This window comes from Ochotona curzoniae, unplaced genomic scaffold (assembly GCF_017591425.1).
Source record: "Ochotona curzoniae isolate NIBS_2020 unplaced genomic scaffold, NIBS_Ocur_1.0 scaffold_4506, whole genome shotgun sequence".
NCBI classification, from domain to species: Eukaryota; Metazoa; Chordata; class Mammalia; order Lagomorpha; family Ochotonidae; genus Ochotona; species Ochotona curzoniae.
Window position 1 is genome coordinate 52288676 of NW_024467119.1, and position 13234 is coordinate 52301909.

At 45.8% G+C, this 13234-nt stretch overlaps 1 protein-coding gene across 2 annotated transcripts in view; it reads right to left on the bottom strand.

Annotated features, from left to right (window-relative positions):
• SEC24D (SEC24 homolog D, COPII coat complex component) overlaps positions 1-12118 on the bottom strand; it is a 112422-nt gene extending 100304 nt beyond the window's left edge. For both annotated transcript variants that reach the window (XM_040967306.1, XM_040967305.1), the window contains exons 1-3: positions 11953-12118; positions 9636-9795; positions 242-371 (exon numbers count right to left, since the gene is read on the bottom strand). In XM_040967306.1, the coding sequence (XP_040823240.1) occupies positions 242-371; positions 9636-9756 (251 nt within the window). In that variant the 5' untranslated portion in view covers positions 9757-9795; positions 11953-12118. The remainder of the gene's footprint in view (positions 1-241; positions 372-9635; positions 9796-11952) is intronic.
• Positions 12119-13234: the final 1116 nt, after the last annotated feature.

Here is a 13234-nt window from a genome sequence, read left to right on the forward strand (position 1 = left end):
GTAATAAGATAGGGGAGGGAGGTGGAATCCCTAAGCCTATGGAACTGTATTTTGTTTGTTTTAATTCCTTTGCTAGGTTTTCTGCTAAGTGTTTTGTGTCCTGGGGTAGTTTTCCAGATCTTTTCAAGCATGTAGACATTAGCAAGAGGTCAAGTTTTCAGCCAACACACAAGTTTAGAAGGTATTTCTCAAACAAACTGAATAAGGTCTGCACATTTGGGCTGGAATCCAGTGAGCTCACCTTTGGGAAGAATGAGTGGAGGCCTGCCCTCCATTTTGGCCAAACTGATTAGATCCAGGAGGTGGGGGACCTGGAGGCAACATCATGCCAGGAGCAGCAGCCCCAAGAGGTCCTGCTGGCTTCATCATTCCTGCAAGAGAAGTGCCTGGACTTAGATGTGTACTAAAGAACAGTGGCAACAGGTTACAAAGAAGCTGAGGGGGAGGAGGAAGGAAACAAAAGGGTTAGGTCAAGAGACCTCACTCACTTGCTACACGCATTATATACACAACTGTCAATGCTAGACTTAGCATAATTACAATACTACCACAATGAAAAAAGAAAGGAATAACTTAAACACTAAACAGAAACGGAAACCAAAAGAGCCTTGGCATATGTACAGGTATCTCGATAGAATTCACTGTTATGCAAGCAATATTAAAACACACAATGGGAAACGCCAGGTGGACATCAGAAAATAAATCTGGAAAAAAACAGTAAGTGGTATTGTACAGTATCCTAATTAAGTGGGGAGCATGCCACTTAAAACAACAGGCATTGGGCTCGATGGTTCAGATGTTGGTTGCAATACCTGCATCCTATGTAGGTGCACCTAGGGTTTGAATCTCAGCTCTGCTCCCGATTCCAGCTCCCTGCTAATGTGCACCCTGGGAGGCAGATGGTCCAAGTATCAGAGTCCATGGATTGAGTTCTTGGCTCTCAGCTTTTGCCCAGTCCAATCCTGGTTGTCATGGCCTTTGCAAGATCGAAGATTTCTTTTTACCAATGCCCCTTAAAATTTTTTTAAATTATTTTTAAATTAAATAATTGAGATGTACAGCATGAGAAAAGAAAGTGGAGAATATGTTGTGCTTCTCCAATAAATCTGAAGGACAGGGTCGGCATAGTGGCATAGCAAGTAAAGCCCAACACTAGCATCATATATGGGCGCTGATTTGAGTCCCAGCTGCTCCACTTTCAATCTAGCTCCCTGCTAATGGCATGGCCAAAGCAATGGGAAGTGGCCCAAGTGTCTGGGCTCCTGCCACTCATATAGGAGAGCTTCACAGAGTTCCTGGTTTTGGCGTAGGCCACTAGTGTTGGCTTTTGTGTTCATCTAGGGAGTGAACCAAAAATCTATCTCTCCCTCTCTACATATAATTATGATCTCCAAAACATATTTTTATAAAAAAATTCAATTTACATCCTTCAGAGTTTAATAATTTTTCCAAAGGTGTAACAATTGGTTGATAAGCAGCTGGGGGACTGCTCAAGTCATTGCTAATACAAAGTATGGGATTACATGCAATTAACTGATGCTCCTGGCATGGACTGTGTTTTCATTCACAAGCTGTTCTTCTCACATAAGGATCTTTAAATGCTTCTCTTGAGAACTGTTAGCAGACATTTTTTTTTTCTTCTACAGAAACAGGTCACAGGACAAAAGCCACTGGGCTCTGGGTGAGAGCTGTTCAAAGCCTTGTCTGTCACTTTACAGGAAACTGTATGGCATTGAGCAGGAAGCCTGCCTTTCATGGCTTTCAACTCCTCTCTGCTGTACTACCCGAGAGACCTCTGCTACTGTTTTAGAAGGAAAATAGAAAAGGTGCAATTTTCTTTGCTCTCTCCACTTCCATCCTGCATGTTTTGTTGCAGCCATTCAGTTGACTCTCAATCTCGCCCCTGTCTCTGACACAGCATCAATCACCTTCCACCTTGTCTGCTCTGCACTCCCCTTGACCTCCTAAGGATGCTTCATACCAACGGCTGCTTTCCTCTGCTATCTTCCTACAGAAAGTTCATCATTCAAAAAGACGCCAATCACTGCAGAACCTGCAATCAGCCAGGAAGAGTTTCCCATATTGTCACAGCCATATTTTTAACAGGGTACTTTCAGAGGCTTGGATAATCCAAAGCAATACATAATCAATGAAATGCCAGTTTTCATGAATAATGCTACTGCAAACTTTTGCAATGGTTTCTTCTCTTAAATCAGGATTCCTTAAAGAAGTTTTACACATTGAATCTACAGTCACATTTTTATAAAGCAATAATCTGATGTATCACTATTTTCAATAAATATTATTCTAGGGTAGGTATTGGCACATCGTTTGGGATGCCACTTGGGACTCACATGTTTGAGTCTTAGATCGTCCACTGTAGAGCCAGCTTCCTGCTAATGTGCACAGCAGGAGGCAGCAGGTGATGGTGCCACCCATCTAGCAGACCTGGATTGAGTTCCAGGGCCCAGCCCTGACTTTTGTAGGCATTTGAGGAGTGAACAGGATTGATGCTCTCTCTTTCTCTTTCCACTTTTTCAAAAAATTCATTATACTTAAAAGTCAAAGTTAGACAGGGAGGGAGATACAGAGAGACAGGTCTTCCATCAACTGGTTCACTTCTTAAATAGCTGTGATAACCAGAGCTGGCCCAGGAGCTAGGAGCCAGGAGGCTCTTTTGGATCTCCCAACTGGGGACAGGAGTCCAACATCTTGCGCCATCCTCTGCAGCTTTCCCTTGCCATTAACAGAGAGCTGGACTGGAAGTGGAGCTGTCAGTCCTCAAATCAGCACTTGTATGGGATGCCAGAACTACAGGCAGAGGATTAACCATGCCAGCCCCTTACTTTCTGCCTTTTAAGTAAAATGAAAATAAATATTTTTAAATTATATTATTTTTAGCAACATTGCTTTTTTTTTTTAAACTAAGTTCTAAACTCCGAACCCAATAAACTTAGAATAATATGGGCCCTGCGCAGTGACTAATGGCTAAAGTCCTTGCCTTGTATGCTCCAGGATCCTGGGAGCCCCACTTCCCATCCAGCTCCCTGCTTGTGGCTTAGGAAAATAGTTGAGGAGAACCGAAAGCCTTGGGACCCTGCACCCATCTGGGAGACACAGAAGAGGCTGCGGGCTCCTGGCTTTGGATTGGTGCAACTCCTGTCATTACAGTCGCTTGGGGAGTGAATCACTGGACACAAGATTTTCCTTTCTGTCTTTCCTCCTTTCTGTATCTCTGACATTCCAAGAAAAATAAAATAAATCTTTAAGAAAAAAAGAGAAGAAAAATATGAGACCTGTGGTCTCACAGATTTGGGTTTGAATTCATTGTCTACCATGTACCAACTGTGACTCTGAAAAGAAGTTCTTTTCCTAAGTCTTTATTTTTAATACTATGTCATAATAACAATGTCTTCTATCCACAAAGATTATTTAAGAATGAGAGCATGTAGCACAATCATTTCCATATCTCCTGTCCTTTCTTCAAGGGTTCATATTCTAACAAAATATATAAATAATAATCATACACATTCTTTAATTTTCACTTAAAACATTTGTTTGAACAAGCTACAAAGGTAGAACTAATATACTTTCAACTGAAATAATTACAGTACTAGAGAAGTCATGGGTATTCTTGCTTTTCACATAAATAGGCTAATATCAATTTTCATCAACAACTTCCATAAATAGGTCCACAGAATGAAAAACAGTTTTGGTATACATAGGCAGGTAGAGCTCAATCTTACTAAAAACGTACTTTCATTTTTTTTAGAAAGTCAACTTTACAGCAATGACAGAAACTCATTCAGCAAACAGGGAACAGTGCCTAGGGCACTTAGAGTAAACAGTAAGCAGTGCCTCGGGCACTGAGAGTTCTTCTAGATGAGACAATTGGGAAACAAGGAAGCTCAGGGCCCAGCGCTAAGTGTTAGGATTTGCAGAGGCACTACCTCTTGGAGGAGTCAGGAAGCATGTGAAGTGGAAGAATTGCTGGAACTGGAATTGTCTTAGGACAGATGACAGAAGGAGCACTTCACTGTCCCATCTGGGACAGTGCATGACTTGGTCAGAGCTGGCTTTTGGTTCAATGTGGCGGGATCACAGGACTGAGTGGTTGGAGTACAGGCTGTTTAGCTTGATAGGGGTCAGACTGCAAAGTCCTGTGTATCACATGGACTCTGTCCCCAGAGCAAAGGGAAGTCAGCTTCATCCTTATCTGCAAAGCTGCAGTGTTCCCCTGTCATAGCACCCCACAGTATCGGCATTTCAAATATGATCAGACAATTTCAGGAGGAAAGGAACACCAAATCGTGAAAATGAACAAACACAATGTTCCTGCCTAAAGGAAAAATACCTAAAATCACAGGGCAGTCATTGCAGGCTTGAATGCTCAAGTCCAACCCCAGCCCTTTCTGTATAACACCAAGCAGGAAAGACGGTGGCAACCACTCCTGTGTTCCCCAGCTATTCGGGCTGCCGGTCAAGGCAACACTTCTGGCTGGCTCTAACAATACTGGCAGCAGCGATGGCTCTCCCGGGAGGAGAGGTGGTGACTGCTGTGGAATACTCCTGGTGAACTATGCACGTCTGTGACTACACCTTTCATAGGAATCCTGCTGGTAACACAAATAACATCATAAATATCATAGGAAAGCGAATCTTCAATCTGTCCATGGATCAAGTTAAAATCAAGCTTAAAACACACACACACACACACACACACACACACACACACACACACACCCCCTACAAAAATAGAAGAGTTTATCTAAAGGGGGAAAAAACAAAAAGACCAGCATGCTGTTACGTGGCCTGAATCCCCATGCTATACATTCCTGAGGCATGGTGCTGATGGCACTCCTACACAAGCTTACTGTCTTTTAGGGGCCTTAGCACAATGGCCATGACCTCTATCCAAATTTCAGGACACATCATCTTCAGGCATCTGGCAATGTCTAGGGCATATGTGCTTGCAAGAGCCCCCAGAAAGGGATGTGGGGAGCCACGACTGACATTGGGTGAGTACAGAGGTCAAGCCTGCTGTCAAATCCTACAAAGCATAGCACTACCACCACCCTCCACACACACACACACACACACACACACACACACACACACAACCAAGAATGTGCTGGCTCTAAATATCAATGGGGCTAAGGAACAAAAGCCCTGCATGAGAAAGCAGTAGGCCCACCCTAATTCCTCCTCCACACTTGCCAATGTGCAGTAATCGCTTTCCAAAACACAGGCTAGGCCGTGATCTTATCCAGCTGCAATCACTTCAGCAGCACCCTACTGCTCATAAAATGAAACCCAAACTCCTCGATATGGCCCTACTTTCCACTCCGAGAACGTCTCTTACTGCCCACGCTCCACAACTGAGGGATCCCCTGCTACATGCTCCCAAATCAATCTCCACTTCTCTTTGTGCCATTGCTGTCCCAGGAACTCGAAGTGCCATATACTTCACACATTTCCCTCTATACCAATAAGTACCATAAGTACTGAGTTTATTTTGCTCACTCACTACATGTTGCATTTGTTACTATATAGCACCATTAACATTACAAAGGCACACTTATTAGGCACAAATTAGAGCCAGCCACATCTGCGATTGAAGACTCTTCAAGGAGCCACAATTAGGTTGCCTGTGTCAGTCAGATAAAAATATCACCAAAAGACTACATGAGAATATACATGATGATTGAAGGGTAAGGTGGCTGAGGCTCTTCAGCACAGAGAAGCGAAGACTGCAGGAATTTAATGAAAGCCTTAAATAATGAAACAAAACCATCACGAATTAAGAATGGTATAATACACAGCAGTACAGGCCAATGAATATGAATGTCTGGCTATTCGTTTGAGAACAAGGTATGGATAAAGAGGTCTAAACTAAAGCATGAAGAATGTAATCCAATCAAGACTAGTTTTTTGAAATATTGGTAAGTAACAGAATGCTCTGTTCATGAATACTACAGCTTGTCACACACTTCATTCGCTGAATAAACACTCATACTTAGTTCAAGTTAGCCATTGCAGAGATACTTTTTACAAATTCACCTTTTTTTCAAATTTTCATGAGTGCCTTTTCTGCTACAGGCAGATCTATCATGTCCACATCCTAAACGGCGTGGGAAGGAGAGGAGGATTTATGAATACGCGTGAGGAAGAGTCTGGTCAGCAATGCCTGAGAAGGAGAGCCCGGAACTGAGTCGAATGGAAGAAGATGAGAACAAACTCTGTTGCAAGAACAACACAGTGGCCTACTAGTATCAAGGGGTACCGGTGAGCAAGCACTACGCAGCCCCCAGATGACAGAAACTGAGTATCCCTGGGAGAGGAATTGTGGCAAGGGAGCAGTAGAGCTGACAAAACGGGAAATGGGTAAAACAACAAAGTCCTCAGGTGCGCAATAGGAAAAGAGCAATGAGCATCTAGAAAAGGTTAAGCCCAACTAGGCATGCATGGTATTAGCCAAAAAATCCCTGCCTCAAAAACTAATGGTTTGGAAAGTCAATACTGGAAAGATGTGTAAAGATTAAAAGACCATTTTAATAATCTAGAGGAGAACTAGATGGGACTGGTGAACAAGACGAGTTCAATGGGAAGCAGGTGAGAAAGTTGTTTATAATTCCCCCCAAAAGTGTCAAGCAACCAATCATATTGGAGGAAGCAAATGGAGAGTTAGTTTCTTTCTTTTCCTTTTTTTCCTTTTCCTTTTTTCCCCTTTTCCCTTTCCTTCCTTCCTTCCTTCCTTCCTTCCTTCCTTCCTTCCTTCTCTGTGTCTTTTCCTTTCTTTTTTTACCAGTGAAACTTTCTTACATGTATCACTACATAAATTATGCTATCGAGTAAAATTTGGAATGCAAAGAAAACAGGTTTTCATGAAATACTGAATTGTTTTGCTCATGAGTTTGATGTGCTCAGGTCAACAGAGGTGCCATTGGAAATATGGAGGTGAAGCAGGTAATTCATACAGAATAACATCACTTAGAGGAAAAAAAAATCTATTGAGAGAGAAAAATGGTGAGGATGGAACAGAGAGGGAGAAAAGGCAAAACTTAAAGGTCATGTGGCAGCCAAGGAGGTTTGTGGGGAGAGGATGCCACCAAAGCAATGTCCAAAAAGGAACCAAGATGAACAACAGGATCTGTCCTTGAAATCAAAGAGGAGAGGTGTGTAAAAGCAGAGTGGGAGACTGTGTCAAATACAAGAGAGAATGGCTAGGACAAGCCCTGTTGCATTCAGTAATAGGACGCCATGGATGATCCTGAGATGTGGAAGAGTCAATGGGCCAAGCAATGACACAGGAAACACACTGAGCCCTGGGGGGAAACCCCGGCAAGGGTGGAGGTCCCTGACTGCGCTGAGGGCTGTGAAGAGAGCAAGGAGAGCAAGCGACACTGACTGTCATCCATAGGTGTGCATAAATTTGCTGTCTGCTTTCTTTAGGGATCTGGATGTAAGTCCTGGCTCTGGGACACACTATGCAACCTTGGTTGAGTCATAGCTTACCAGACATTTGGTTCCCTTGGCTGCTAGAGGGGGCCATTAATCCACAGCATAAAACTGTATGAGGATTAAAGAAGATAATATATGAAAAACTTCTACGATCAGTTCCTGATACATGGTAAGTGCCAAAAATAGAAAATTATTATTGTACATAAATGCTCAGAAAGGAGGAGCCAGCAAGTAGAAACCAGAGAAAGATAGGCTGATGGTTCCCACAAGTTCAGGAAAGCAAAACTGGAAATCACATAGTCCTGGACAAGAGAAAGATACTTCATTGGGAGGTCCTTAAAACAGATAAGAAGACAAAATCATCAGGGTGTCACTCCACAAGAGACTTCCAATCTGGATGTATTTGCTATAATGAACTGTGTGTGGCCACAGGGCTTCCCACGGCTCACACTGATTCTGCACTCATATGGACTACAAAGTGCAGCCCAGTGAGCTTTGAGTGTCACTCCTAGGTTACACGGAGCCCACCTGCCCTGTAGGATCAGCATGACTTATAAACAATATCGCAGGCATCCAGCTTCAATCCTCCTCCCACCCGTAGTATTCACAAAAGTGGCTGTCTGGATTCTGCAGGAACCATTCAACCACCCTGCTCCAGGTTCTATCTAGGGGTCCACTCCTCATGGGCATTTATATACTATGATATTTCTGCTGTGTTGAATGCCTCAGTATTCAGAACCCCTGTGATTGCCTTGCTCACTGAGAGTTCTGGGACTATTTGACTTGAAACAAGCTGCCACTAGCCTCAGCCCTCCTCCAGAACTTGGTTTCCTCAGAGTGATGATAAAACCAGGTAGCTTCATGCATTCAGCTGCTACCAGAACATTAATTTTTCAGGTCTATCTATTACTCCTTTATTGTCTAATCTTTCCCCCAAGCCAAGACTGTCTGTAGCTCTGCTGGGTACCATATATAAATATTTTAAAAGATTTATTTACTTTTATTGCAAAGGCAAATATACAGAGAGAAGCAGAAGACAGAGAGGAAGATCTTCCGTGTGCAGGCTCACTCCTCAAGTGACCAAAATCACTGGAGCTAAGCTTCGATCCACAGCCATAAGCTTCTTCCAGGTGTCCCACACGGGCACAGGGTCCCAAGGCTTTGAGCAATCCTATGCCTGTGCTGCTTTCTCAGGCCACAAGCAGGGAGCTGGAAGGGAAGTGGAACTGCCAGGACACAAACTGGTACCTCTGTGGGGTCCTGATGCCTATATGGAATCCTGGTACATGCAAGAGAAAGAGTCAGCCACTAGATTACTATGCCAGGCTCGGGGTACCATATTTTATAGCAACCAATATTGTTCAGTAATGATTTCAAGGAAAGGTTGTGAAAGGCTGTATTTTTTTAAAAGATTTAATTATTTTTACTGGAAAGGTAGATTTTATAGAAAGGAGGAGAGAGGGAAAGATCTTTCATCCACTGGCTCACACCCCAAGTGGTCACAATGGCTGGAGCTGAGCCAACCTGAAGCCAGGAGACAGAAGCTTCTTTCAGGTCTCCTATGTGGGTACAGGGTCCCAAGGCTTTGGGTCATCCTCTACTGCTTTGCCAGGCCACAAGCAGGGAGCTGGATGGGAATCAGAGCAACTAGGATGTGAACCAGTGCCCATATGGGATCCTCACACATGAAAGGCAAGGATTTTAGCTACTAGGCTATGGCTCCAGACTCAAAAGGTTATATATTTTTTATTATTATCAATGGATAATTAGTGTGCAAATTTAACAGCATTTTTCTACTATCAAAAATTATTTTTTTTTAAAAAAATTAGTGCCCAAGTTACCTTAGCATGCATGTATATAATGTTTACAATAATCGCATACCACTAATAAATAGCCAGAATAAATCAAAAAGTAAAAATAATAATAATAATAATAGAACACTCAGGAAAGCTTCCTTTTTGGCCTATACTTACAAATCAAATTTGTATCCCATTCAGTCACCAAACTGATGTTGCAGAGTTTGGTCAAGAGAATCTTCCCCAAACGGTCCATTATTTCAAACCATCACATCACACCACAACCATTCCACACTTCTGCAGCCCCTCTTTCTGAACATCTTGGGTCTCAGCCTGAGTGGGGAACAGTCGGGCAGCAGTCCGAAGCGCACACTGTACCTGGCGGGGAAGCTGCATGCGATGGGTCCCCGTAGTGTCCATAGTGAGGTGGAGACAGGCCAATCCCAGGCTGCGACTGGGAGTAGGGGGGTGTGGCCACATACCCTTGGTGACTCATCATGAAACTATCATTCCAAAGCACAGCTCCACAACAGATTCTCTGCAACAAACAAAAACACACCAACAAGAGAGAGTTAGTGACTGGGTGCTACAAAAGGCATCAGTGCTGCAAATACCTATTTTTTTTTATGGTTTGAAGAAAAGTATAATTGTCAGGGAGTGTGTGAGATATCCTCATAATATATGATGTTTCGTAGGATCATCCCAGACAAGCTGTAACTCCTGAAGCTTAATCAGTCCTGGGCATTCTCGGACAGGAAAGCTCACTAGCCATGGCCAGCCAGCTTCTCACTGGACACCTGAAATGTTTCACACACAGTACTTCATACAAGCTCCCGCTCTTTTATTCTTTGGATTTCCAAGGCCACTTTTTTTTCTTGCCACAGAACATACCCTGTCATTCAACTGACTAACCAACTACAGCAGTCTGCAAACACATGCTTGACCTGGCTTTTTAGTACACCTCCAACTGGTAGCTTTTAAGAGAAATGTGGGTCAACCAATAGGAGAATATAAGTTGACAATGGATTCATGAATCATAATCTGATCAAGCCAAGTAGCAATAGCAAGCACTTCTGAGTTGTCAGCAGGTTCTTCATAGAACTTCTTCCTGATTTAAATGATATCCCACTTTTAGGAACACATACACCTCTATTTAAGGAGCTAAGAAAAAAATCTCATTTCAGACACATGGGTACACACATTCACAAATAAACCCACCAGACCCAGCTTGCTTCTACGCAGAACCCAATCGTCAATTTGCTGTAAGTTTTCCACTTTCCCATTTTTTCTGTCAACTAGGAAACATCTCATTAGACTATTTTCAGTTTTATAATGAGGTAGCAAGTCCCTTGGATCCTGGAGAGAGTAATGGGTTTTGACTGTGCACCTGCCAGCACTTAGAAGGGTAACGCAGAAAAGGATGAAGAATCTCTCTGGGGTTCAAATTCCCTCTTTATAAAATGAAGCCTCCTAAGGCCTTTCCTAATACAAAGCACTGATTCTAGTTTCCTGCCAACTTCTTTAGCCAGCACAGACCTATTCTTTCTTTCGTTTATCTGCTGCCTTCTTAGATAAAAGATTGGGTGACTGCTGCTAAGACTTGGAGTCTGCCTCTACTCAGGAAATGGCATTTCAAACTTTCAAGTGTGATGCCAAACACTAGCGGTCTGGTTTCCTATCATTTCAAAGTGCGAATTTCCAAAACTAAAGCGGCCCAGTGCACGGATAACATGACTTTCTTCCTTCATGGGAGCACTCAAGAACAGAGCGGCAGGCAAAGGCCTTGTGGTCCTCTAGGTTCCTGATGACACGTCTTTCCCTCCTCCCACTTAGCAGAGAGAGAGACGTGGCAGCCTGAGCTTTGGTCAGGCTCCTCCAACCAAGCACATCGCGCCAGCGGGCACCAACCCACCAACCCACCTCCTCCGTGACAGCCTGTTGCTGAGCTAAGAGAATAGGCAGAAAGAGCAGGAAGCAGCCCGCTCACCAGCCTAGGTCCCAGGAGCAGCGCGCTTCCTCACACAGCCCAGGCTGCCACGTCAAACTTCCTCACCAAGTTAGAGAAACCTGACTCAGCTTCAGGCGGCGACATGGCAGAGCGCCACTTGGCACCGGGGCAGGCCCAGACCCAAGGCTGGGGAGCGCCAATCCCAGCACGGACCCCCCCCACCCCCCCACCCCACCCTACACACACCTCCACCAGGCCACCGTCTCCTGGCAACAGTAGCTAAGGTGCACTTCTCCCCCAGGAGCAAGTTGGGATAGGGCCGGCTCAGTCTCACTCCCGGGATGTCCGGACGCTTAAAGACACAGTGGCCGTTTTCACTAGGAAGATGTGGCATAGCCCCTTGCTCAGAGAACAGCGAAAACACGAGCAAAGGGTAGCCAGTGACACTGTCACCCGTGACGACCTGGCTGTCCCTGCATCCTCTCTCCCCTACCCCGGCATAAAGTGGGGGGAGCAGATTAAAAAAAAAAAAATATATATATATATATATATATGTGCCCACGCCCACCTTCCTCCCTCCCTCCGGCCCCTTACTAAACTGCACTAATAAAAGGCTCCAGAAGCCAGGACCAGCGCCGGCCTCCTCCACAGGTGAGCATCCAGCCGGGCACCGCTCCCCGGTCCCGCTGCGCCCCAAGGAGGCGGCCGTCCCGCCAGAGCGCGTCTGCGCGGGGCGAGGCGTTTTACCTGGTCCTCGTCCGGCACCCGCTCCCGCACGCCGCCGCGCGTCGGAGAGCCTGCCTCGCGTGCCGGGAGCACCGGCTGCCCTGGCACCCGCCGCGCCTCGCTGCCAGCTGCGCGGCGTCGTGGGCGCCCGGAGTTGCAGCTGGGCTGGGAAGTGCCACGTCAAACACTCCGCGGCTGCGCGCGCCCGGCCCTCGGCTCCGACCGCCGCGCTCCCGCGTGCGCACGCGCCCTGCCTCCCGCGGGCGGGGCCAGCCGCCGGGGCCGCGTATTGGCCGCGTGTCCTCCCTCGTTGCTCGCCTTTTTCCGGTGGCCGTTGTTGTGGCTCCCGGTTTCTTCCCCTTTCTTCTCCGTGCCCCCCGCGACCCCGCAGGCCAGAGCGTCTAAGAGAGCCACGTTTTCGTCGTAGCAGGGAGAGACGCGCGTACCGTGGGTTCATTCATTCCTCCGTTCAACAGGTGGCAGGTTCACCCCTGCCCTCATGACGTATTCCTGAAAAACTGATATTCCGAGTGCGAAGTACAGTTTAAAGGCCAGGCTGGCACGGTGCGTGGACAAGTGGATGACGTATTGGTGCAACGGCAGCACTGGCAGGCAGGCCCGAGCCCGACTTGGGCAACGTGTCTGGCTGGCGGGAGAAAAGCTGAGGGGTGGGGAGTAGCCGTAGGGTGTTTCTGGAGAAGCGAGGGTGTTACTGTCCTGTGTCCTCCTTCCACACAGCTCTGCTAGCCACCGCTGACTGACCCCGACCCCCGACAGGCTCAAGCTTGCAAAGTAAAACTGGCCCAGTGTTCTTGTTTTCAGGAAAGCAACTTATTGATGAACTGCCTGGGTCAAAACGTATACCAAGAGCTTGCTGGGAATGTTAAGTGAATTGTGTCTGAAGTCACTTCAGCTGTGAAGATTTTTGGGTCCCTTAACCCACTCCTGAAGATGGGATAACCACCTGCGTCCAAATTCAGCTCCGGTCGAGTTTGACAACAAGTTTTGAAAGTGTTGTTTTAAATATTCCTGTGTTCTCAACATGGTAAAAATGTTTGCTGGGGGTTTTAGGAAAGTCCATGACCATGATGTATCACAACTGCATCACAGGAGTGACAGCAGTGACCCAGGACAAGGGAGTCGGATTCAGTCACTGTGGATCAAGAGCTGCGTGGCTTTGCGCCGCTATGAAACTGGGAACTTCGAGCTGCTCAGGGACCCACCTTCTCCAAGGGAAGGCTGTACTTTCAGTTCTAGGACAGTGTTGAATTCCTCTTAGGTCCATCTGGAAGGGGCTTGAGAG